At 34.4% G+C, this 27,581-nt stretch overlaps 1 protein-coding gene and 1 long non-coding RNA gene across 3 annotated transcripts; one reads left to right on the top strand and one right to left on the bottom strand.

Annotated features, from left to right (window-relative positions):
• The first annotated feature begins 1,425 nt into the window (after positions 1 to 1,425).
• On the top strand, positions 1,426 to 27,228 carry reep3a (receptor accessory protein 3a). The gene is made up of 8 exons (XM_056476761.1): positions 1,426 to 1,744; positions 12,812 to 12,884; positions 13,943 to 14,019; positions 15,782 to 15,902; positions 18,210 to 18,323; positions 19,952 to 20,072; positions 22,623 to 22,759; positions 24,053 to 27,228. Exons 1-8 carry the CDS (start codon positions 1,713 to 1,715, stop codon positions 24,125 to 24,127), a joined length of 750 nt encoding a protein of 249 aa, XP_056332736.1. The 5' UTR covers positions 1,426 to 1,712; the 3' UTR covers positions 24,128 to 27,228.
• LOC130244369 (uncharacterized) lies at positions 7,934 to 9,650 on the bottom strand. Of its 2 annotated transcripts, none has more exons than XR_008839229.1 (4): positions 9,358 to 9,650; positions 9,014 to 9,071; positions 8,390 to 8,524; positions 7,934 to 8,194 (listed from the first exon to the last, which is right to left on the bottom strand). It is a non-coding gene; the product is annotated as an uncharacterized LOC130244369 (long non-coding RNA). The 2 variants fall into 2 exon arrangements; XR_008839228.1 differs by having other exon boundaries at positions 7,934 to 8,303; positions 9,358 to 9,649.
• Positions 27,229 to 27,581: the final 353 nt, after the last annotated feature.

The raw sequence follows: 27,581 nt of genomic DNA on the forward strand, positions 1-27,581 counted from the left end.
TGATGCAATCATGTCAGTATGGACCAAAATCTTTGATGAATAGTTTGCAGCATCTTATTAAATCTATGCTACTATGTATCAAGGTAGTTCTGAAGGGAAAATGGATCAAAACCGAAACAAGCAAAAAGATACAAAAAGTATACAAAAATGTTTGATGTTTATAAATAACCTATATTATTGCCACAGTAAACTATATTTGATTTCTCTTAGAGGGTTTCCGTGGGGTCTTAAATTCTTAAATCCCAAAATCTAAATTTTAGGTCTTAAAAAGTCTTAAATTTACTTAAATATTATGTTGTAGGTCTTAAATCTTTTTTAAACAAGTCTTAATTTTCCTTTGTTCATGTACAGCTACTCAATCTGGCCAAAATCCATAAAAATCACCAACAATCTTGATAAAACTTTAAACTTTTAAGGTAGTTTTTAACTATTTATCATAATGGTTTAATTATTTTCCTTACAATAACATTTGTTTAAAAGTGCTCCATGTATTTAATGCTGAGGACATTGACCTAGACAGATTGTTGTGCATAGATTTAGTTTATTATAGTTTTTAAAACTTTTACATTTGTTCATTTTTTTTATTTAAAGATAGTTTACGTTGTAAAAAAAAAAGTGTTTGGATACAAGTAGAGCTTGCCTGTTTTTACACAATATTAAAAATACTTTGCTAAGAAATATATTTAAAAAAAATATTTTTTATTATTAATTTAACATTGTATTATTAAATGTATTAAATTCTAAAAAAAAAATAATAATAATAAAATCATAGGGCAAACAAAAATCTTTTCCACTTGGGCCATTTTAAACATTCCTTAGCCTTTAGCGCTTTATGAGTGTAAATTTTCATTTATAATGGTCTTGAAAATGTATAACAAGGTCTTCAATTTAACTTGGTGAAACCTGCAGAAACCCTGCTCTCATAAAAAACAAAATGAGCCAGTGCATGTCTGTCAAGCCCTCACAAACTTTTAATTGAAGATTACCTGTAGCACAGATCTAGTCAATTAACATGGAGTTTGTTTATTTATTTTTGCTTTTAATATAGTGCTTTGAAGTAATTATACTAGTGCTCTTTATAAACATGACAAATGTACAGTTAGTAAACGTACGCACACGACAGTGCGTTCATTTTTAAAATAATACTAATAAAATATTCTCGTATCTATCTTTAAACAACGCAAAAAGCATTTTACATCTTCATATAAGAAAGTTTACAAATTACCTGCCTCAAACTCTATCATATTTATCCAAGTACACAAACAGCCTGCTGCAACTCAAGCGTGCACAGAGGAGCTGCTCCGCCCTGTGACCCTGTTTGGCGCTGACTCAGTCTGTGATCCAATCAGTAACTGAAGAAGGCGGGACAAACCAGCAGCTCCGTCCAATCAGTGGCCAGTCGAGCCATCAATCAATCATGACATCGTCCCTAGTCCGCAAAGGACATGCGAAGAGGAAAACAATACATACATTTTTAACACAACGGGACATCATGTAGGAAGACAACAGCAGAAACGACCGGTTTATTCGCCAAATAACGATGTCATCTTGCAGATTTGCGGATTTCAGGAAGCATACGTTAAAATCAGGAACTCGGTGTTCGAGACAGAAGTTAATGTTAACGTTAGTTACTGTTTATTTGAATAGATTATTCATCTGAACCAAACCTGCAGCGAACTTCATAACTTTAAAGTGCAACAGGTTATTGCAAGATGGTATCGTGGATTATATCAAGGGTCATCGTGTGAGTATTTATTAAATGTTTTATTTCTAAGCTACATTATATGCATCAGTAAAACCGCTGATGTGGCTCTTTAGTACTAACCAAATCTATGCTTACTGTGCTGCCTATGTTCAAATACAAAAAAATACAGTATTATAGATTTACAAAACTTAATTTATGGTTTATTTGCTGATTTAAAACAATAAGTAAAAAAATCAACCTGCTTAAATAAGTTGTACCTCAGTATTACAAATAACTTTGTTGCAACATTGTTACAACATTGGAAAATGTATAATATACCATAAAAAAAAAAACATTTTCAGGCCTATAACAGCCGCGGAAAGTAATACCGTTTAAAAAGGTCAGAGAAATATTTACAGTCAGTATAAATTTTGATTTATGTAAAGTTTGAGTAAACTAAAACCCTTCAGTCTTTCAATAGCTTCCAGAAACCATTCAGTCTTAACAAATGATAGTAAAAGTCTTGGAAAAATCATTGAAATTCATTGAAAGGAAAGTCAAGGATCAAACATAATGAGATCATAAATTATACAGGAAAACCTTGCACAAATCTAGCTGATGTAGTGGAAACCCACCCAGCAAAAAGTCGTCGAAAAGACGTTGAAAAGACGACATTGTCAGACGTCCAAACTACGTGGAAAACAGGTGGGAAAGTGAAAGACGAAACGACGTCTTTTTTACGTCGTCGAAAAGACGTAATTGTAAGACGTCCAAACAACGTGGAAAACAGGTGGAAAAGTGAAAGGTGAAAAGACGTCTTTTTCATGTCGTCGAAAAGACGTGATTGTAAGACGTCCAAACAACGTGGAAAACAAGTGGAAAAGTGAAAGATGAAAAGACGTCTTTTTCATGTCGTCGAAAAGACGACATTGTCAGACGTCCAAACAATGTGGAAAACAGGTGGAAAAGTGAAAGATGAAAAGACGTCTTTTTCATGTCGTCGAAAATAAGTCAATTTTAAGTCGAAATTTGTTTCTGAGAAAGACCTTTATAAACGTTTTAGAACATTTTTACATAATTCATAAATTAAACATTTTGTTATATAAATATAAAAATATTAATTATTAGGCTAATATTTGCTCTTAAAATAGTACAGCAGACAAAAGTAATGACAAAACATGCATTGGTCAAGTTAACATTAACACAACAACAACAACAACAACAAAAAAGCATCAGATTAGTGTTTTCAGCTCTGCGTCTGCCACCGCCAGACCGTACAGGTGGTCTCTCACGGCCCTGTAAATGATGTGGCTGTTGTGTCGCACATTTTGGCTGCAACTGCAATAACAAAGAAAAATTCTGTTTTAGTTGATATAGTGCGCATCCTTATGGTCACATCTGTTTTTTGATGTGTTATTTTAAGAAAGTCTTGTTTTTAAATTAACGTGACATTCCAATAATAAATGCTATTTTGACTGCATGACACACACGTTTTTGTATAAGGACACATTACAGTTGATTTAACCATACTTTTTAATGTATTATTTATTTTTAAGAAGTGGACAGAGATGGCGAAAGTACACACATCCTACTCAAGATGAAGTGATACTGATGCTTAAAACGACTCTGGTAAAAGTTGAAGTAGCCTACTGACTGCACTTTTGAAGTCAAAGTAAATAGTATGGCCTCAAACACGTAATAAAACGTTTCTATTCCTACCTGTTTTTCACGCTGGTCACTAGACTCACATCATACAGTACATGGATACGTTTATACAAAGTAACATGCATTTCTAATTATGATGTTACATAGTTGCCAATTGTCAGCTGGATAGCCAAGCATCACTCAACAACATGCTCAGAAAGTCACTCCGTACCATCAGCCTGACACAAGCTCAGCATTCAACAGTTTTGCTGCTTTTCGATCAAGAACACCTGCCATTCGTGTTAATACGCTCTAAAAATAATAGTACATTTTAAATATAAATTATAATAGTTTAAATGTATACATTTATTCTATAAAAACATTTTGCATGATCTTTTTTCACGTGCAATTTCCTGATCCTATGCATTATAATTTTATCTATAAATGACATGCAATCCGATCAATAAAACATCTTATTAACTGGTGTAAACAGTCAATCAGCCGACTCTCTATTGTAATCATCTAATTAGCCATTTTGCCTTCATAAAAATGGGTGTGAGAAAAAAACTGGGTGGAAGGAAAATATATTTTTAAGTTTTTTGCGTTACCTCAGCAAAGTTCCCTCGCAAAGATGTTTTCCACAAACACTGCATGTTCACTTAATGTTTTCACACGCACAGCTAGGACACTCTTGTAAGCCTATTTATTATTGATTCTTTTCTTACATTAAACGCATAATAATTAAGTGCAAAAAGAACAGCCGATCACTGCAGGTGCCGCGGTGGTTGCTTTGTTTCTCTGCTGTTGGCTTGTCAGTGGCGCGGCATTGATCACTTTTGTGTTAATAAAAAATAAGATAGCCTAATTTAGTAATTTAATGTAATATATAGTTATTAATCAGTGTAATTTATAAATTCATAAATTATTTAGTGCTTTTTCGATTTAGGCATATAGGCCGAGTATCAGGCCCGGCGCTACGGGGGGCAAAGGGGGCCTCAGAAAGAATTTGTTTACTGTTTGTTTAATCAAAACTGAAAATTCTTTTTATCATTAATTACTAACACTCTAGTCATTCCAACCTTCAGAACACATATTTAGATATTTTATAATATGAAATAGAATTAAATAGAATATGAAATAATTAAATTATGACAATTGTGAGATTAAAGCTAGGCATATAGTGCAGAGATCTAGGGTGCGTTTCCCAAAACCATCGTTAGCCAACTGAGGTCGCAAGATTTTTCATTTCCTAAAATATAATAAATATTAAATTTCATTTTATAATAAATCGCCTAGTATTTATTTATTCATATGATTTATATATGATATTAGAATAGATGTTAGCTTTTGTAAGTGATTTGTTTTAGAATAAGATATGTCATTCTCAATAATATTTGTAAAGAAAACGCAGTCTCTATATGTTCCATTTACATATATTTCAGTAAATATAGAAAACGAGTGCATGTTTTAACCAAAAATAATATTGGATTTTATTTAAATGCGTGTTTGTGTAAAACAATATAATTTGCACAAAGAAATTATGGGGTTCTTCTGTAAAAAAAAGTAGCCTCTCACATGTAGCTAGGCTGAATTAGGCTCAGCACGCTATACGGTGTTAGCGGTTTTAAGACGCAACACCGGTGGCATCACTTTTCAACCGTGACACCGTCCCACCACTTGTTTTTTTTTAAGTATTTTTTTATTAATTATTTATTTGAATTAAATGCAAAATATAATTCTAAATAATTTACTTAAGACGAGAGCCTGCACTATAATTATAATCTGAACATAGCTATGCATCATATTTCATTTATCACGTGAGGAGAAGAGAGGAGTCGAATTTACAAAAAGAGATTGGCGGACGATTTAGTGTTAAAACGTAATGCAAAAGCGCCTGTTTGGCAATATTTTGGGTTCAAACCAAATGCAAAAAGAGAACCTGAAAACTTTAATGAGGCAATCTGCAAACTTTGCCTGACAAAGGTGGCAGCATCTGGAGGCAACACAACTAATTTATACATGCACCTTTAACGCACCTACTTGATGTTTAACTATGGGTGGGTCGCGGGTTAAGATTAATAGCCATAAAGCGCAACGCATACTCTCATTTTAAAAATCACGCGACCACTATCTTACAATGTTTAATAATAAATAATCTTATTTATTATCAATCTTATTTATTACTATTTATTAAATAATCTTATTTATTATTAAAACGAGTGATTTAGCAATGCCGCGCCATTAATAAGCCAACTGCAGAGAAACAAAGCAACCATCGCGGCAGTGATCACTTTTTCCGAAGTTCAGCTTCTTTTGTATCCTGTGTGTGCGCGTATGTTATCACTGAACAGAAAGTTGCTTTGTCTCTGGCAATATTTCGGCTTTTAATCGAATAAAAAATTTTAATTTAGATGAGCCAATATTGCAAAATTGCAGTAAAGAAACTGTGACGTGAGGCCACACATCAAATCTGAGGTCTGATCTCATCTAACTCTCTTTCGCTGTCATCCAGACACTTGATACAGACGCCACACAGTCGCAAAACTGAGGCAGGTACCAGCTGACAGGTAGAATAGCTGAAGCCTTTGCAAAATCTGTTGAAATACAGCACTGAAATTAACAGGCATAAATGTATTTGAGCCAAAAACGTCTTTCTATCTGTAAAAACGCAAGAGCCAGTGTTATATGTAGAAGTTGTGTGGCCTAATAATTATATTAATCCTAATAAAATGAAAACCAAAATAAACAATTCATTGCATTTTTCATTTGATAAAAAATACACAGAAACGAAAAAAATCAAAGGTGGCTAGTTTGTATTAATGTGTTTTAATATTAACAAAAAATATGCTCAGCCTATTTGAGCTTAACGGTTAAGCCGCCAATAGGCAACCCATTCAAAAAATATTAGTTTACTGTGTACTGGGTTATAATATATATTGTACAATAAAAACTAAATGTAGCATCGCTGTCATTTAAAACATGCAATTCATAACACACCAGGGGTGCGTTTCTCAAACAACGACGTAACTCACCGCTGAACTATCATACAATGTATTGTTTGGGGAAAGAACTATGACGAATGTTTCCCAAAACGCAGTTTCTCTGTCACAGATCCATCGCTTGAACCACGTTAGTTATAACGTAAAAGGCCCATAATGATGTTCTAAACGGAGTGGAGAAACTACTTTTTTAGAGAACCCCATCATTTATTTGTGCAAATAATATTGTTTTACACGCACACGCATTTAAAATAAAATCCAATATTAGTTTTGCTAAAAAATATGCACTCGCTTTCCATATTAACTGAAATATATGTTAATGCCACATATAGAGCCTGTTTCCTTTACTAATATTATTGAGAATATGACATATCCTATTCTAAAACAAATCACTTACCAAAGTTAACACGTATTCTATCATATATAAATCATAATAATAATAAGGCTATTTATTATAAAATTAATTTATTATATATTAGGAAATGAAAAAAATCCTAATTTAATCATAATATTAATAATACTAATGATAATCATGATGAGGATGATGATGATGTCTGAAAGATAACATTATTCCCGTGAAAAAAAATAATATATATATATATATATACACACACAACATTTTAATTCAAGCAATTAACAATAGTATGGTTCAAAAACATGTTTTTACTATAGTTTTTTCATGCGAGTATCTTACAGTAGTTACGTCAATGGCAGGTTCATTTCAGTTCAGTAGAAAACTGTCCTCTTCATAATATTTCTATTTATTTCTCCTTTGTATTATAGTATAAATTAAAAAAATACAGACTTTCCTTTATGTCTCCCATTCATTTTTTTTACATCCTGCTCTCCATCTTAATTTTATGTCACCAGAATCACGTGATTGCACCCAAAGTTCTGCTGATAAAAATATTTAATCTTTTTGCAAGCATTCACTTTAATAAGTCAATAACAGATTATTAATATCTATTTAAAGATAATTCAACCAAGCTCATAGCAGAATGCTAAAAACATGATGGTTTTGATTTCTACAACTAACAATCTCACTAATAGAGCATGTGCTGGCTACTGACAATTTGTGAAGGTAAAAATTAAAATAAGTACTGTTCAATAACACTGTTTTTACTATTACGGTTTAAGTATAATTTAATAAGACTCTCAATTTATGAATAGTTAACTGGTAATCTGGAACCTTCAACCTTTATTAAAATATGAATTGTTAAATAAAGTTATATTACTCAATAAAAAGAGTAAATATATGGACGACTACTATACATTTGTCTTCTTTTGACACATAATTTTAAACGTGTGGCTAAAAACGTATCTTAATAAGTGGCTTAAAATTATCTTTTATATTTTTTTGGTGGGCCAGAGAAAAAGTTGGCAGGACAAGTAAAAATCTTTTCCGCTGGCCACACCATGCCATTAGAAAAAATCTTAAGTGATGAGCCCTGTTGAGTAATTTTCATTCTCATTAAAATTCAAATGTGCATTGTTTTGTGACAATTATTTTAGATTTTTTTTATAAAAATGTATTTAATACAGCCATAAAAAATGGCTAAAAGATTGTAAATAAACTGTACTGTAAGCACAAGTTTGGTGTGTTTGAGAGAGAGAAGAAAAAAGATTTCCAACTCCTAAAAACAAACTTTCTCAGACTTCAAATATACTGGTCACTAACAAAAACTTCAGTCATGGGTGCTGTTGTTTTAATACCTTCAGAGTCTGCGACGCAGTGACGCAGTAGGTAGTGCTGTCACCTCACAGCAAGAATGTCGCTGGTTCGAGCCTTGGCTGGGTCAGTTGGCGTCTCTGTGCATGTTCTCCCTGTGTTTACATGGGTTTCCTCCAGGTGCTCCGGGTTCCCCCACTGTCCAAAGACATGCGGTACAGGTGAATTGGGTAGGCTAAAATTGTCTGTAGTGAATGAGTGTGTGTGGATGTTTCCCAGAGATGGGTTGAGGCTGGAAGGGCATCCGCTGCATAAAAAGGTTCATTCCGCTGTGGTGACCCCAGATTAATAAAGGGACTAAGCCGAAAAGAAAATGAATGAATGAATGAATACCTTCAGAGAACATAGTAGTCAGTGATCCACATAAGCAGAGAGATTAGTGTGGTGCAGTCAGAACTGAAACAGAAGTCTGTCCAGGCTGACACAGGTTAATGATCTTGATGTTTTCAATTGAAGATTCCAGCGAAACTGCCATTAAAAAGTTATGAGAAAAATAACTCAGCATGACATCTCACCTGGTATCTACTATTACAAAGTACAATTCCAATGTAAATTATATGTTTAATCCACAGTATTTGTACCATAAAATAGCCACAATTTTGACTCCTCACTCAGAATATTAAGTTACATGGTATTTTGTGAGAAATACAATTATCTTGTTTGGAGTTCATTTCCTTGTGAAGTTATAAAAAGCTTAATGATATAATTTTTTTAATGAATGCGTTTACAAACATTTTTTATCTTTTATGAGTAAACTGCAGTAACGTGAATCGAAAGGGAAGGATGTAGACAAAATGAATTTTAATAAACAGGAAAATAAAAAAAACGTACACCAGAACCTAGCACAACAATCAGAAAAAAAACAGACAAGCATGGTTTGTGAACAAAGGAAATCAGGAACAGAACGAAACCACAAATAATTAGCTTGACTAGCGACATGTCGGGTGGACAACTTACGAAATGGCAAAGCTTCCCCATTCAAGGCTGTGGAGCGTCTCTGGCGAGGAGTTCATCACTAAATGTAGAAACAGAGCAACAAAATCGTTAACCGACAGCGATTCACTTTGTTAGCATTATTACAAGTTAAAAAATGTTAGCTCGAAGTACCGTTAATGCTATTTGCGAAGCGTTTCTCATAACGTTAGCCTTTAACGATAGCCGGGGCAGGAGCATCTTTTTATGCTAATTCAGATTTTACAGACATTCTTATATTTTTACACAGGTTAAAAAGCAATGAAGACATAAAATGAAGTAATTTTGTTGAAATCGCCAAATAAATAACCAAAACAGCTATTATTTACCTTCATAGATTAGCTGCTGTCAATGACCTCGTCACTATACAGGGCGACATAAAAACGTATAAAGTGATTAAGTGTTCATTAAAAATAATAAAAATGTAAAACGTTACACATCTAAAGTTCCATTTAACATAAATTATAAGTAAAACGACTAATGAAACATGTGAAACGTCGAATATAACGTACTTACCTTCAGATTACCGTTCCGCCCGTTGCTTTGTGTCCGTTATTTATTTCAAATGATGAGCACGCGCAAGTCCGCTGACTCGCGCAGAAGAGTTCCTGGCTGTGTGCTATTGCTACTTATCCCCCATATGTTCTATTCATTTAGAACATTCTAACATTCAAAGTTGGAATTATTGAAAATAAAAAAAGCATTAAAGATCATCTCTAGGTGTAATTTGCTTTCAAACTATTTTTACAATTCAGTTTTAGCGATCTTCATGTTTACAATTGTGTTCCCTTCGCAGTGCACTTTAAAAATATTGATGTCATTTTGAACACCGCCTCATGGCAAAGCTATAGGTGAGCTATTATTAAAAAAGGTACTTTATGTTACATCTCCAAAGCTTGCGAAAACAAAAAGCATATGTTAATTCTTTTAATTTATAGTGGGTTATTTATCACCTGTACTGTATATGACATTTCTGCTGTGGTTTACATGTGTTAAATTAAAAAAGTAGACTTTAAAAAAACCTACTTAATAATAGTAATATTAATAATAATAATAATAATAATAATAATAATAATAATAATAATAATAATAATTATTATTATTATTATTATTATTATTATTATTATTATTATTATTATTATCATCATCATCATCATCATATTATTATTATTATTATTAAAATATGATTTTTTCATTTCTTATAAATAATAAATATTAATTTATGATTTCTTACTAACAAGATTGAAACATAAAACAAAAAAGGCATTATAAAGTGTATTACCATTTCGTTTTTTTTTCTACCCTATTTTATTTAATCTGTTTTTACGTTGATGGACTTGAAATCTTAATTTACATTATTTGTTACAATATTTGTAGGAATCTTTTGCTTTATTAACAAATCGACTTAGGCTACCTGAAAAATATTTACATCAGTGCATGAAGCAGCAGGGAAAATACTGAAGGAGTTAACAACAGTAACATAGTAATTTGTTTGGCATAATTTAAATGTAATGGCACTAAATCGCTATCTATATATTTAGCATTCTATATTGGACTGGAAAGAAAGCAATAGATGTAAAACATTTTGTGAGGAACTTGTAATTCTTCATGACCATTTGTTCAAGTACTGGGCTAAATATGGACCAAATCCGACGGGCAAAACAACCACGTCGATATTTGGTCTATGTTTGGACCAAATCCGACGGGCAAAACAAAGACCACGTCGATATTTGGTCTATGTTGGACCAAATCCGCCGGGCAAAACAACCACGTCGATATTTGGTCTATTTTTGGACCAAATCCGACGGGCTAAACAAAGACCACGTCGATATTTGGTCTATGTTGGACCAAATCCGCCGGGCAAAACAACCACGTCGATATTTGGTCTATGTTTGGACCAAATCCGACGGGCAAAACAAAGACCACGTCGATATTTGGTTTATGTTTAGACCAAATCCGACGGGCAACACAATCACGTCGATATTTGGTCTATTTTTGGACCAAATCCGACGGGCAAAACAAAGACCACGTCGATATTTGGTCTATGTTTGGACTAAATCCGACGGACCAAATACAGACCAATTTTCGACGTCGATATTTCGGCTAAATTAAGTCTATGACGGGCCGACTTGATTTAGCCCAAAAAACGACGTCGAAATGACGTCTCGTGCTGGGTGGGAAAGAACAGGAAATTCTTCATGCATTTGGCTGGAGACCTGCTTTAGTCCCTGTCTGCTATAGAGGAACTGGTGTTTTCCTGCTAGACCGTAATGTTTCAGTAGGTGTGTCTCTCTTTGCGGAAAAGGTCACCACAAGCAAGGCACAGTCTGTCTCGTCTCACTAGGTGCTGTTTGCTGTGGGTCTTGTTATCTTTACAATACTGACAATGTAAGAGATAAGGGTCTCTGGTCATCACTGATGAAATACATTTATATATTGTAGGTTATAGTCGGTTTCAAAGTCTAAAGGTCTTTTGAAATGCGTTTTGTGTTCTTACTGTAAGTTTCCATGATGAATTATTCGCTCCCCAGGCAAACAAGGCCTAGCTGTTTTGGAGATGTGCACTAACATCACACACACATTCCTATTCTTTCCCTACTTTTTTTATACTCACGAGTTCTCTCAGCGTAATAGGAAAGGCATGACTAAACCATTGTGACTCTAATGTGTTCACAAAGGCGGTCAGCATTTAAATACTTTCTTCTGACATGTAAAGCAAGCTTCTTGGTGTGTTCTGCTTGGACTTGGTGATGTTGAATTACTTTTATTACAATTGATAGTTTCACTGTTCACTTTAAGTTAAGAGATGACCTGTACTCTTGACTTCAGCACTTAATAGTAGAGATGTTTTAGAGAGGAGAAACAGTTATGCAATAAATGGAATTCATCCAACGGTTCCTGACCACACACACCCATGATCGCACATAACTTTAGACGGTATCAGGCAGTGCTGTCGTTCCCATAGCTACTAGAAAACACACGATTCAGGCAAAGACAGGCTGGTTACAGTGAAGGCGGTGGATGTGTAGTAGGGCTGTACAATATATTGTTTCAGTATCGATATCGCAATATGCGCATCCGCAATAGTCACATCACTGGATCTGCAATGTCAAGTATGGCTTATTGTTGAACAGGAGCTTGAAGATTTATGGCAAACTTTAACTATTGTGGATTTAAAGTGTATTAATTGTATCTGTTTTGATTTATTTCTGTTAAACACATCCAGTGAGTTTAAAGCATTCTGGCAAAAGAAACAATTTTGCTTTAACAAAGATGAAGTAAATTACATTTTTTATAGTGAAGACTGCCAAATTTACATTAGATTTTTTAAATATTTATGTCTAACTATTAAGACTACAGAACTACGTCTATTTGTGTCACATTCTCACTCTATAAAGCACTGGATCACAGGAGTTATAAAAACATACACGTATTTATTTACAAACCACTCACTGGAAACACTGGACCATCAACGCACAGGAATCAAGGGGTGACAAATCATGACACTACAGGGACTTAAATACATAGCACATAATAGAACTAATTAGACACAGGGGTGAGACACAGGTGGAAACACAGGAACATTAACAAACGGCGGGAAAATGGAACAAAGCAATCAAAGAAAGCACATGGGGAAATCACATGACATAAACACGGAAACTACATGAACACACCAAAACACTGGACACGTGACAATTTGTTTGCCTGCTTATAGTGTAACAAATGCATGATATTTTTCTGAATATACTCTCATGAGTTTGTCTGTATGATTTCTGTACACAGCCTTGTGTTTGGAACGCTGTATCCTGCCTACTATTCCTTTAAAGCTGTCAAATCCAAAAATGTCAAAGAATATGTAAGTATATGTCAAAGAATATACTCAATATTTTGCACATAAGCTGTCTAGCTATGCCTAGCCGATTCATCAAATCTTAAAGGAAAAGTAAAAATGTAAGTATTTACTCATCCTCAAGCTGTTCCAAATCTATTTGAGTGTATTTTCTTCAACTGAACACAAAAGATATTTTATTATTCAATAATGTTTATTGATTTTCAGCAGTCTTCAGTTTTCCCACAACACACATATTGAACAACATATTAGGACAGTACATAGCTACAAACATACTCACACCCCATAAAGAAAAAAGAGAGGAAAAAAGAATGAATAAATAAAATAATTAGGAAATTGGTGGTTCATTCCGCTGTGGCGATCCCTGATAAATAAAGGGACTAAGCCAAAAAGAAAATGAATGAATGAATTAGGAAATTGGGGGTAAACCTTCACTTAGGATATAGTAACCCCTGAGCATTCAATGTAGGATAGAAAAGGCTGCCAAACCTCATAAAACGTTTTTGTAGAGCTTGGATGGTGTATTTAAGGTGCTCGAACAAAAGAAGATATTTTGAAGAATGTTGGAAACTGACTTCCATAGTAGGGGGAAAATATAAATATTACAATAGTCTCAACATTCAAAATATCTTCTTGTGTTCAACATAAAAAGAGACTCAAATAGATTTGTGAAGTAAAGGTTGAGTAAATGATGACAGCATTTTCATTTTTGAGTGAGCTGTCCCTTTAACATTTGAGTTCAGAGAATGTAATTAGCCAGAATAGATGGAGAGCTCCTGCTGTACAGTCTGTCTGTATATCCTGGTTGCTCTTAGTGTCTGACAGAGGCTGTCAGTAACTAAATCCTGAGCTGTTTAGCAATTTAATACGGCTCTTCCGCAGATCTCTTTCAGCTACTTCCCTTTCTCATCTCACAGAAAATAAAGTGCTGTGCTACAGTGATGATGCTGCAGTAGTACTTTGATGAACATCATTTTATCTTTCATATATTATAGTACTTACATGATGAGCTATCTGTACATTTTTCACCTTGAGTGGATGTTGTTGTGTTTATGGTTTGACAGGTGCGATGGATGATGTACTGGATTGTGTTTGCTCTTTACACAGTGGTGGAGACCATCACAGATCTTTCTTTGGCTTGGTAAATACACACACACATACACACACACACAGTCTGGAAAAGACAAATACAGAATTATTATTAGATTACATGCAGTAATCAAGTGGTTTTATTAATATTTTGCTACTGTTCTCAATTATAGCTTTTGACTGTCTAGTCTTTGTTCTGTATGAAAAGGCCTTTTATCTGTTTTTGAACTGCTAATTTTCCTCGGGCTACTTAGAGGAACCAGTCTGTTAGGTTCAGTTTCAGTTCAGTTAAATTCCAGTGCATTTCATTAGTTGTGTGACATTTCAAAAAAAGCTCTGCCTATTTTGCTGGCTTTGGTCTTCCTAAATTAGATTAGCTTTATTTCGCATGGATAGCTCAGAATGGAGTCAAAGGGTACAACTAGAAACTGGCATGAAAAAATGCTATTTTAAAATATCCCAATGTAAAATATTGAATTTGAATAAAATAAGTAAAAATAATAAATAAATAAATCCATAAAATATAATAGCTATAAAAATTCCTTACAGGCCATAATTCATTCTAGCACTCATACACACTCACAGCTTCCTTTTATATGCTCAAATTTTCACTCTTACACGCTCACATTTTCCCTTTATGTACACATTTTCACTCTCACACACTCATAAGCCAATCACAATTTTTAATAATTATTAATACTGAAATGTATTCAAGATTTCAAATTGTAGGAACTACTGAAATCACATGTATGCTAAAAGCATATACTCTAAGTGGTTGTGAAGTTAAATTTCACATGCTAATAATATATGTTTAATATGTACGTACACTCACTTTATTAGGTACACCTGTCCAACTGCTTGTTAATTCAAATTTCTAGTCAGCCAAGCACATGGCAGCAATTCAATGCATTTAGTCATGTAGACATGGTCAAGACGATCTGCTGCAGTTCAAACCGAGCATCAGAATAGGGAAGAACGGTGATTTAAGTGACTTTGAATGTGGCATGGTTTGTGGTGGCAGACAGGCTGGTCTAAGTATTTCAGAAACTGCTGATCTCCTGGGATTTTCACGCACAACCATCTCTAGGGTTTACAAAGAATGGTCCGAAGATAAAATATCCAGTGAGTGGCAGTTCTGTGGGCACAAATGCCTTGTTGATGCCAGAGGTCAGAGGAGAATGGCCAGACTGGTTCCAACTAATAGAAAGGCAACAGTAACTCAAATAACCACTCATTACAACTGAGGTATGCATATGAACATCTCTGAACACACAACACTTCAACCATTGAGGCGACATTCGGATGGTAGGGTCAGAATTAGGAGTCAACAACAAGAAAGCATGAATCCATCCTGCCTTGTATCAACGGATCAAGCTGGTAGTAATGGTTTAATGGTGTGGGGAATATTTTCATTGCACACTTTGGGTCCATTCTTTAAAGAATATTTCCAGTACCTTGTTGAATCTATGACACAAAGAATTAAGGCAGTTCTGAAGACAAAAGGGGGTCAAACTGGTACTAGTAAGGTGTATCTAATAAAGTGGCCGGTGAGTGTATAGCTTCAGTTTAAATATATTTATTCAGAGCGAAAGAGTATGGAGTATACAGTATGGACGAGCATGTACAACAGACTAATAAAAACTTTTTATCGTGTTTGGATTGGGTTTTAGAACAGCACTCTATGCATTATATCAAATTGATCAACCAAGTCTTTTTATTGGTTGTTTACGATAAACAACGCTGAGGTATCAAAGAGAAAGTCAAGCTCAGAATTATTCAGAATTTCACATTGATTGCTCTTGACTGTGTTTCAGGTTTCCAGTTTATTATGAGCTAAAAATGGCTTTCGTCTTTTGGCTGTTGTCTCCCTACACCAGAGGAGCCAGTGTCATCTACAGGAAGTTCCTACACCCTATGCTGGCATCCAAAGAGAGGGTAATGACCCATACACATCATCGGGTTTCCTGGGAATAGGCGTTCACTGATAGTAAACTCATCGCTGTACTCAAACCTGTCATGGATTGAGGAGGATTACATAATCAGGGATTACATACAGTTGAAGTCACAATTATTAGCCCTCCAGTGATTTTTTTTTTTTCCCCCAAACGATGATCAAGAGAGCGAGCAATTTTTTTTACAGTATTTGCTATAATATTTTTTCTTCTGAAGAAAGTCTTATTTGTTTTATTTTGGCTAAAATAAAAGTTGTAATTTTTTAAAACACATTTTAAGGTCAATATTATTAGCCCTCTTAAGCAAAACTTTTTTTTCCGATTGTCTACAGAACAAACCATTGTAATACAATACCTTCCTTGCCTAATTACCCTAACTTGTCTAATTAACCTAGTTAAGCCTTTAAATTACACTTTAAGCTGAATACTAGTATCTTAAAAATATCTAGTCAAATATTATTTACCGTCATCATGACAAAGATAAAATAAATCAGTTATTAGAAATGAGTTATTAAAATTATTATGTTTAGAAATTTGTTGAAAAAAATCTGGTCTCCGTTAAACAGAAATTGGGGAAAAAAATAAACGATATAATAATTCAGGGGGTTAAATAATTCTGACTTCAACTGTAAATGAGAAAGACAGATGGATTGGTTTAGTTGGGCACTGTGATTATATGAACTTTATCAACTCCAACAGTAAACATGGTTTGTTTAACTGTGCCTGCATATCTTGGTTCTGGCCATCTACAGTATAATTGTTTGTTGTCAAATTCATAGTTGGAGGTTATGGGAAAAAGTTTACATCATAAAATGCTCATTTTCAAATAATTTACATCACCTCCTGTCTTACAGTGTTTTAAATGATTCACTCAAAGATCATTTCTGTGAACATATTTTGGTCTGATTGGCCAGAATGTCCAGTCAGTTGTGATTGTTCTTCTAGTGTTCACAGGAAACCAACCTGGAGTCCATTTTCATACCTTATTTATACCTAAGATGATTTATTTACTTATATATACCTAAGATGATTTGGTATCTCCTGGATCCTTTATGACAACTCTTTGCGAATCAGATGAAAATTTCTAAATGAATACATCTGAGATTACTGCGTGTGCTCGTGTTTGTTGTGAGATCTATCAATCCTCAAAATGATCAAGGCAGTGATTGACTGACAGAACAACAGCGTAATGACATCATCTGATTAATATTCAATTTTCAGCCTTGTGAGCAAAATGACATTTGTAGTAAATAAAACGTAATGTTAAATGATACGTCATAACTTTGCCCATTTTTTGTAGGCTATTTGTACAAGTTTTATCATTTCTGTGAAGCGTATTGTAATTAGTTTTTTATTTAGAGTTGTGTTTTATTTAGTTTTACCTTTAGAGCAGATGTTATACGTAACAGAATTCAAGTTTCTTAATCCTATGGCTTAACAGGCATAGCTCTGTCTATTTAAAACATTTTGTATCAAAAAAGCATGGTCTGCATCCCCTCCTTCAGCATTCCTTTTCCTGTTTATAAATCCTGTTTATATAAAATAAACCTGCTTCCAAACAGGTTTGAGCCTACAGACCTGTTGCTATCATAGCAAATCGTAGATGAATTTTGAAGAAGAATAGGAAACTATGGCAGGATTCTGTCAAATGGTCAATATTCAAATCCAGCTAACTGAGTAATACAGAATTTCAGCTCCAGAAGAAGAGAAAGAGAAAATGTTCATTTATATTTATACACAGACGTGGCCAAAATTGTTAGTACCCTTCCAGTGAATAAAGAAGGTCACAGTGGTCACTGAAATAAGTAATGATTTATCAAACATTACTGAAAAGAAACTAATGAAAATCAGATATTGCTTTTTAATTGTGGTGCAACAGAAGCATTAAAAAAGGCAAAGTAATGAAAGTGAAAAATTTATCAACAATTTTGTCCATGTCTGTGTATACAGTATGTATCTTATGTACAGTACATTTGGGTTGCTTATATAATCTTTATGTATAATACAAATGATATAATTTTTAATATTTGTAAATATTATATTGTAAATCCTTAACAAACCTACAAACGTACATAAAGAAATACTGGAATCACTAAAACCATTTTAGGCAGTTCAGAACTGGTTCGTTCTTTTGGTGATAATCTCTCATGGACTTTGATCTTCTTTTTGCAGATCTTTTACATTCACAAACAGCTATATTACATGCTATATAAACTTTAATAAGCAGAGAAAGCATAATATGTGTACTTTTAGTGTATACTTATTGACTGTTTACCATTGTGTTTTTCAGGAGATTGATGAATATATCGTCCAGGCCAGAGAGAGGAGCTATGAAACCATGGTGAATTTTGGGCGTCAGGGTCTTACAATCGCAGCCGCTGCTGCTGTCACTGCTGCTGTGAAGGTAAAATACAGACCCACGGTTTATACTGGCCATTTGAACTCAACTAACTCAATAACTAAGCTGATTTGCTCAGTGAACAGCTTTCATTCAATATAAACAGAGGAATTGTTTTGCATTGACACATTACTTCACCTTGAAATTAAAGGTTCTGACATTTTGTTTATTTAGTTATGCGTGTATTCTTGCTCTCTAACAGCTTATTTATGTGTATAAAAAGTACAAAAGTGTACAATTTGAGAATTTATTTAGAAAACTTGATTCCCATAGTATTTTATCTTTTCAAATGCAATGCAAAAACCTTTCAATTGCAAACTGGTGATTATTTTTTTACAGTCATTTCTGTTGTGCTCTTTTAAGCTCTGTAACTTTTGAAAATTAGTTTCTATGAAATGTTATAACAGACTTTTAAAATATTAAGCAACTAAATTCATTATATATCTATATGTTTACAGATCAAAATTGTTAAATGGTTGATGAACAGAAGCTTTGGTAAATGGAAACATAATTTTAGTGTACATCTTTCTAACATTATAACCGCCTTTAATGTATCATGTTTGACTTTTAGATTTTTAGCTATGCTTCAATGTTAAAGAAATATACTGCATAACAGAAGTGACCCAGTAAAATGAATGGTGCTCTTCACTGGGGCCGCTCCTGTTCTCTTGGCCTTTTCCTAATCAAATTTGCTGTATGGCCATGTCTGGTGCCCAAAAAAAGATCTGAAACACTAGTGCTCTTCTGTTCCTAATTGTTTAAGAAGTGTTTTTTGCTAAGGTCAAGAATATCAAAGTGAAATAAGGGTGGGCTCATGCAGCCAGTAAGCAACTACCCTAGCATCCGTAAAGCGACACTTACTGTAAAATCACTCAGAGAGGCTTATGCATTGCTAATGGTACTCTGAGCACTTTCTTCTGAAAATGTAAAAATCTAGCTCTCTCTTTCTCTCTCTCTTTCTTCATGCTAAACTAATCTCCAGCAGTAGCTGTTGAACCTCTCTCAGGTAACTTGCTTTTCTTTTTCCATCTGCTCTAACCTGTTTGCATTATTAACTATCAGATGCCTTCATGGGAGTTAAAATTAAAAGTGTATTTGATTGTTTATTATAAAAGTAGTCACAATTAGGGCTTTTTTTGGCAATTGCATATACAGTTGAAGTCATAATTATTAGCCCTCCTGAATTATTTGCCCTTTGTATATTTTTCCCCCAATTTCTGTTTAGTGGACAGAAAATTTAACACATTTCTAAACAGAATAGTTTTAATAACTTATCTATAATAACTGATTTATTTTATCTTTGACATGATGACAAGACATAATATTTTACTAGATATTTTTACAAGATATCAGTATTTAGCTTAAAGTTCAATTTAAAGGCTTAACTAGGTTAATTAGGTTAACTAGGCAAGTTATGGTGAGGGAGCAAATAATATTGACCTTAAAATGGTTTTAAATAAATTAAAAACTGCTTTTATTCTAGCTGAAATAAAACAAAAATGCAGAAGAAAAAATATTAAAAAGGAGGGCTAATAATTTTGACATCAACTGTAGATTCAATATAGATACAGATAGATTCAATACTGAGTGCAACTGCCCATGAGGCACCCCTGATCACATGCCTCTGCTCACAGGGACAGGGGGCCATCAGTGAACGTCTGAGAAGTTTCAGTATTCCAGACCTGACGCAGGTTCCCTCTGAGCAATCAGCCATCTTCAACTCCAGCCGACGGGCCCTGCCGCCTGCTGATTCTGGTGATTATAGAATGATAAATGATTGATTAAATAATTATGAAAAATTACCACATACCCATTTAGCTAAGGAAACAAATGAACTGTAAGAGCCCAAATTAGCATTTTAAGACCTCAAGAGCAGATGTGCAAATTGTGTGTCATCAATAAATCATTATTATGTCTCCCTCTAGTGGTAGGATAAGGATTGAAAATGATCATTTGGTTGGTCTATGAGTTGATGCATTTAAGGTGACAGTTCAGCCAGAAATGAAAAATAATAATAATCATTAACTTTTTTCATCCAAACCAGTGTGTGGAAAAACGCACTGAGCTGCAAAGAATCTTATTTATAATCAGCTTCTGGTAGTTCAAAACTCCATATTTTTCTATATAAGGAAACTTGATTAATTAATGATAACCCTTAAAGACAGAGCTACAAGGTTGACAGAGCTAACTGACGATATGTAATCTAGTTGAAATCATCAAATCATGTCATTTCAGCATTTTTAAATAAGCCGTTTAGCTGCTAATTCAACTGGAAAAAAACTACTTGCTGTACATAAGATGCCACCACTTAGAGTCATTCATTCATTTTCCTTCGTTTTAGTGCCTTATTTATCAGGGGTCACCACAGGGGAATGAACCAGCAACTATTCCAGCATATGTTTTACACAGCGCATACCCTTTAAGCAGAAACCCAGTACTGGGAAACACCCATACATACTCACATTCACACACATTATGGCCAATTTAGTTCATCCAATTCACTTATACCGCATGTCTTTGGACTGTGGGGGAAACCGGAGCATTCGAAGGAAATTTGCAAACTTCACACAGAAATGCCAACTGCCATTGCCAGGACATGAACCAGCAACCTTCTTGCTGTGAGGTGACAGTGCTAACCACTGAGCCTCAGTGCCACCCATAATTAGAGTCAGAGCAAGTGAATCACACCAAAAAATGCTCATTTCAATAAAGCTTAGCGAAATACTTAATCGAATATACTGCCATATCATTTTGCAATAAAAAAGTATTGCAGTTGATTTGCAGTGCTTTCTGGGATTGTAGTTCTTTCCATCGCTAATTTAAGTTTAAAGCTTTATTAATCCCCTTGGGGCAATTCATTCTGACATAATATGATGCTTTACATTTAACAAGAATAACACACTTATACAATAAATACCAACCCTTAACATCAATTACAAGGTGACATGGTGGCTCAGTGGTTAGCTGTGCTTCTTGCTGTGCAAGAAGTTTGCTGGTTCAAACCCGGTCAGCTGGTGTTTCTGTGTGGAATTTGCATGTTAGTGCACTGTGTAAAACATATGCTTAACAAGTTGACGGGTCATTTAGCTGTGGCGACCCCTGATAAATAAAGGGACTAAGAAAATGAATGAATAAAATAATAATAAACCTTTAAATCAACTACATTTATGACATAATCGAATTGCTTTTTGTTAGATTTTCAAATACTTTAAATGAAGTAAATAAATACTTTGTTTACTTAAAAACAAGGTTAGTAATGCTACAATTTATGCTGGTTGGTTTAGTTCATGGATTCTGGAACCAATACTGCTGAAGAAGTGGGTGGACACTAATGCGTAACATAAGTGGTCCATACAGTTGTTTTTAAAAACGTAGTTATCAACCAACATAGGCTCATTCTAAAAACATAGCTCTATATACATTTCGAATTATGTAGCCAGAAGTATGTATGGCTGCATTTAGTTTTTAAAACGTTCGCTACAGTGTGACGCCTTTTCTTTTCGCACTTACTAGCTGACCACTTACCTCCGTATGGACGGCTTTTCCACTGTTGAGGCAGAGAGGTGTTGACCACGATGATGAGGGTGGAGTCCGGTGAACAACAGTTCCAGAAAGCAGTGAAGACAAAAACAGGAATTAAAAAGTAAATAACAGGGTTAGAGTGTGGTAAAATCTGAAAACGTGGTAAAAAGTCAGACGAGGGTTTTTTTCTGGATTGCTTTTGAAAACCGTCAGTTGGGTTTAGGGAAGTGGATGGGCGGGTTAATCGGTGCTTTTGAAAACACTGTCGGTTGGGTTTAGGGAATGAGGAAGGGTGGGTCAGTCAATCGGTCAGTCAGTCAGTCAATCAGTCAAAAGCGGCCTCTGGTGGATTTACGTGAGAACAACAAAACGTAGCTCCTGGGACGTATTTGGCGGAATCCAGAAATCTATATAGAGGTACATTTTCAGAATGAGCCTGGGTTGTTATCAACATATGAAGTGCATCACATCCTTTTTTCAAAGCTGCCTAATACTATTTAACACCCATTCTTGTCTTAGTTAAATTTTTAAATCGTATTTGATCCACTTCAAATAATGACTACCATATATTACAAGATTTTGCATCCTTTATTGGATTGACAATCAGCTTCAGAATCTATTTATAGTGTTTGTATTTCTGTGTTCCACAAAGTCGCAAATGGTTTGGGGTAACATAAGAGTGAGTAAATGATGACAAAATAAAAATTTGGGGAAGGAAAGTAATTCTTTAAGGTTCACTTGTTTAAGATCTTTATTGCTTCCTTTGTGCATCTGCTCCACCAGAACCATATAAACAGACAGGGGAGGGTCATGAGGAGGAAACAGATGGAGTATTCTCTGAAGATGAGGCGTCTGTGCAGAAGGGGCTACGCAGATCTCAGAGCGTGAAACTCACTCGTGCCAAAGCAGCACGCAAAGAGGTAGATTTGTACATGCATATATTGTATATTCAGTTATAATATACTCCAAAACACAATACAAACATTAAGCCTAGTGTTCTCAGACAATTCCATATATTAGGAGTTTAAATCGACAAGGCTTTAAAACACATGCAGATCTTTTGCAGAGTAACTGACGCACATGCTGTAAAGGCTCCACCCTCTTTTGGAAAATTGGAAGTGACCAGCAGCTTATTTGCATTTAAGCTAAACACACAGTCATTTTCAGCATGGTATACTAAATCATCCAGAACAGAATTTGAGCTGAAAATTCTTTATTTTAATGTAACATCCACACTATTAATAAACCATTAACTATAACTTTTAGCTCAATAAAGTTCTAATTTGCTGCTTATTAATAGGTAAAGGTTGGGTTTAGGTATCATTAGATTAGGGATGTAGAATGAGATCATACTTTTTAAATACTAATGAACAGCCAATATCTTAATAATAAGCAGGTAATAATTCAGTAAATAATAGTGGGAATCGGTACTTAGGGTGCTTTCACACTTCAATTGCCTGGACCGTGCCTAAGCAAAAATATTATAAACTTTCAGAACATAACGCGATTTCTGCAGAAGCTGTTTTTGGAGGAGACAACCAGACATTGTCACTGTCTGCCCTGGCTCAGTCCTGCTTGTCACAGTACAAGATACACACACACACACATGAATGAACGTTATGAAAGCGATAATTTGTTGTACTGTTGGCGGTTCACCTCTGTTATTTTTTTATGATTTCATTCACATCAGAAGTGAACCGTACCCCAGTTTGCGTAAACTGTACCCCAGACCATCACTTTCAGGCGGACTCGGGTACGGTTCACGGGTGCACACCGAGTTCAGAAGACACGTTCACACTAGCTAAACGTACCATACTCTGATGTCAAACGGACCCGGGTGCGGACCAAAAGTGCTAGTGTGAAAGCACCCTTAAATTGTTACCCATCTTTTTAAAATTATATGACCCCTTTAAAATTGTCCTAAATTTAAAAGAATTGTCCAGACGACAGGTATAGGCAAAGAAGGGGGATTCTGTATGAATCATTTCCTAAGTTTTTTCAAACTCATTAACAATAAAAAAAGAGTCCATCCTGCTTTTAAAGAGCAAGAAGATTTAAAGAGACAAATGGCAACACTGCAGCACATGCTTGATAAATATGCTAATATAATTATGACTAAAGTTATTTTATAGTCGTCATTCTTGATATGTAGTAGTACTTACTGTTGAATAGTGAAGATTAACTGTGTGTAATGATGTCATTTTTTTTTCAAGCCTCGCTATGGTTCTCTGAAGCTGAGACCTAGAAGACGACAACTGGTTACATCGTCCACTTTTGACCATCCATGAGCGTCCAATACAAATGACCAGATGGGATCTAATCCTGGTTTTAAGTTTAATCCTAAACATTGGTCCTGCATTTCTTCAAATTAATGCTCCTTTTAAGCAGCATTAAACTAAAAAACTACAGACTCACAGCATAAACAATGACTTCATTAATTTAGTAAACACTTTTTTCCACCGAAGAATACAACTGACAATGATGCATATGATAAATAGTGAATCTTGCATGCTGCGCTGTTTGTTCAAAATAATACCAAAACCTAATACAAGTACAAGAAGTCTAAGCGTGTACTAAGAACGGAATGGTTCTGGGCACATAAGATCTGTACCTGCTTCTGTATAGACATCTCTTATTACTGTGAGCATGTGGGCACATCCTGTAACACAGATATCCCAGGTGTCCTTGATCTCCTTCTACAGGGGCAGGTGTCAAGGTCAAAGGTGTCTCCGGTGTGCGGCTTGCAGCTTGTTTTCGCTGTAATGAAATGAGCCTGGAAAAAAAAAAATGAGTATGCATGTTATAGCAGGTATTTGTATAAGCATAGGTGTTTCAGCTTGTTAATGTTTACATTTCCATAGTTCACCTAGAATTTATTCTGCTTTATTCATCCTCATGTCATTCAAAACATGTTTCTTTGATGGAATTTAAAAGATGTGTTTTTGAAAAATATCCTGTATGCTCTTTTCCATATAATTTAAGTGAATTATTGTGCTTTATTTGTGTATTTTAGTCATAAAAAACAAAAAAACCCAAACAAATAAAGCACAATTTAAGTATCATAAAAAGTGTCCCAATTGACTACGCAGTTTAAACTAACAAGCAAATGGTCAGACTTTGATGGAAGGATATCAAAACAAGCATTTTTATTTTTCAGGAGATTAACTTGCACAGAAAACCGTAAAATAACTGTGCACCAGCAAAATAAATATTTTGATTGGACAATATCTGGAATCTGAGGGTTCAGAAAAACCAAAATTTACTGAGTAAATTGCTTCTAAAGTTGTCCAGAATGAGTTTGTTTATGCATCTCAGCAGGCACAGGACATCAACATGACATCAGATTGGCGTTGTACCCCAACGTTGTGGTGATGTTGCATTTTGTTTGGAAATGCAAATCGAGTTGACTGCAGAACGCATTTTCAACCTAAAATCAACCAAATATTAATGTCTAATGATGTTACAGCTTGACGTTGTGTGGACGTCACCACTATGACGTCTATCAGACGTAACATTTTTTATTTCCATACCTGACGAATAAATGTCAGTATTTGACATTAATATGACGTTGATTTAAGATGTTGAATTGACGTTGGATTTTGGTCACTTTCCAACACAACCTAAAATCAACCAAATGTCAACGTCATTTGATGTCGTTATTGGATGTCAAATTAACATTGTCCTTAGGTGCTGGCTAGACATTGAATTTTGGTTACCTGACGTCACAACCTAAAACTAGCCTAATATTAACATCTTATGACATTGTGTGCTTCCAAGTTCTGGGTTGTGGCTGGAAGGGCATCCGCTGCATAAAACACATGGTGGATAAGTTGGCGGTTCATTCCGCTGTGGTGACCACTGATTAATAAAAGGACTAAGCCGAAAAGAAAATGAATGAATGAATGAATGAATGAAGTTGTGTCCCTGCTGGGATATTACTAACTGAAAAATACATTTTGATATATTTATATAAATTTATATTATTATATGTTAAAAACGTCCTCACAAAAGAATCTTTACATAATATGCTAATTATTTTTGGCATGAAATACAATGTGATAATTTTGACTCTTTTGGCTATTCCCACAATTATACCCCTGCCCAACATAAGTACAGGTTTTGTAGTCCAGGGTCACATGAGAATAACTTGATGTGTTTTCTCAGCATGATCATATCGATTTCATGTGAAATTAAATATAACATGTCATACAATTGTCAAATGAGCAACAAAATTGTGCATGCTAACAATAGTTCATTTCATGTCTACAATGTAGGGAAGATTTGCTGTGATTATTCATTATTTGTTGGAAAAAAGTAACCAGGATATTATTAAAAATGTATCCTTTAAAAAAAAACATACATCATACAGGTTTAAAACAACATGAGGATTAAGATTTTGTCCTGCATTTTCAGGTGAACTATTGACTATTTCACTTTTAAATATGTAATGGAATTCTGTCATTGTAAACTTAAGTTTGTTTAAGTCTTAACAGTATTTTTAGAAGCTCTTTCCAAATACATTTCTTAAGTTTGAATGTCTTACAGGATTGTGTTTTGTTAACTTTATGTGCAATCCAGTTTAATGTGTTGAATGTTCATTTTAATCATGTTTGTTTCTGCATTTCATGCTACTGTTTCTCTCATTTCAATAACAAAATGCACTAATTAGTGTGAAATTTGACCAAACACTCCAGTTTTATCTTTGCAAACCATGAGAGGAGAGTGTATCTGATGCTAGTTGAGAAAGTAAGTTAAAACATTGCTGTTTGTACATGTGTAAACAGTGGCAATGATTTCTCCTTTTTTGAACATGTTTGTGTTTTGGAGGGGAAAGCCTGAGGATTTAGATGTTAACAAGTTTTGTTTGTAAGAATGTTGTTTGTGATAGAGAAAACCTGTCGATTCTGGATGTGTGTACAGATGTGTGACAACAACAGCTGTATTGAATGTGTGGTTACACTTTATTTTGATGGTCTGTTTGTTGAATTTAAGTTACATTGCATCTACATGCCAACTAATTCTCATTACATTATAAGTAGACTGTTAGGTTGGGGTCAGGGTTGGCATGCACATGCTAAGTTTCCTATAGTCAGGTAAATGTCTGTTGAAGGAGCAGCATCAACAGATAATAAGCTAACAGTCTACTAATACTCAAATGTACCATCAAAATAAAGTGTTACCGAATGTGTTAGTAACCCCGAACCCAAAGTCATCAAATAAGGGTATTTTCTTTGACATTATGAGAGGAAAAAATCAGGGAAACACAGAAATGTGGACATAACCAGAGAAACTTCCTTGATGAAAATGATTTGGTCTTTTTATGAGCATGAAACATTAGTTTGTCTGTTGGAGATAAGACAATAATAAAATACTAAATACAATATGCAAACTAATCAGATTTATTTTTTGTTAACTCCTTTATTAATGCCTGATATATAGAAGGAAAATGGTCTCAGCAATCTACTCGTCTGTATTACAGTTTCTCCAGTGACCACTAGAGGCAGTCATGTTCTGATTTCCCCCCTTGTTTTGACTGGATCAAATGTTTTTAAGGAACACTTGTAGTTAGAAACCTGTACAAAGGCGTTCATTTTAAAATATCTAACCATAACAAATCCAGATAGGTTTTAGGAGTCACCAAAATGACACTGGTAGTGCAGCTTTTTCAGAGATTAGAATGTATCCTGTGTGGTTCTTTTTTTTTTACCATGATCTACAGAAGACTCACTCAAAAGATCTCAC

This window comes from Danio aesculapii, chromosome 17 (genome assembly GCF_903798145.1).
Source record: "Danio aesculapii chromosome 17, fDanAes4.1, whole genome shotgun sequence".
NCBI lineage: Eukaryota > Metazoa > Chordata > Actinopteri > Cypriniformes > Danionidae > Danio > Danio aesculapii.

Coding starts and splice junctions, on each gene's coding strand:
- reep3a (XM_056476761.1), top strand. CDS start 1,713: ATGGTATCGTGGATTATATCAAGGGTCATCGT. Junction 12,885..13,942: donor CCAAAAATGTCAAAGAATAT/GTAAGTATATGT, acceptor ATGGTTTGACAG/GTGCGATGGATGATGTACTG. Junction 14,020..15,781: donor ACAGATCTTTCTTTGGCTTG/GTAAATACACAC, acceptor ACTGTGTTTCAG/GTTTCCAGTTTATTATGAGC.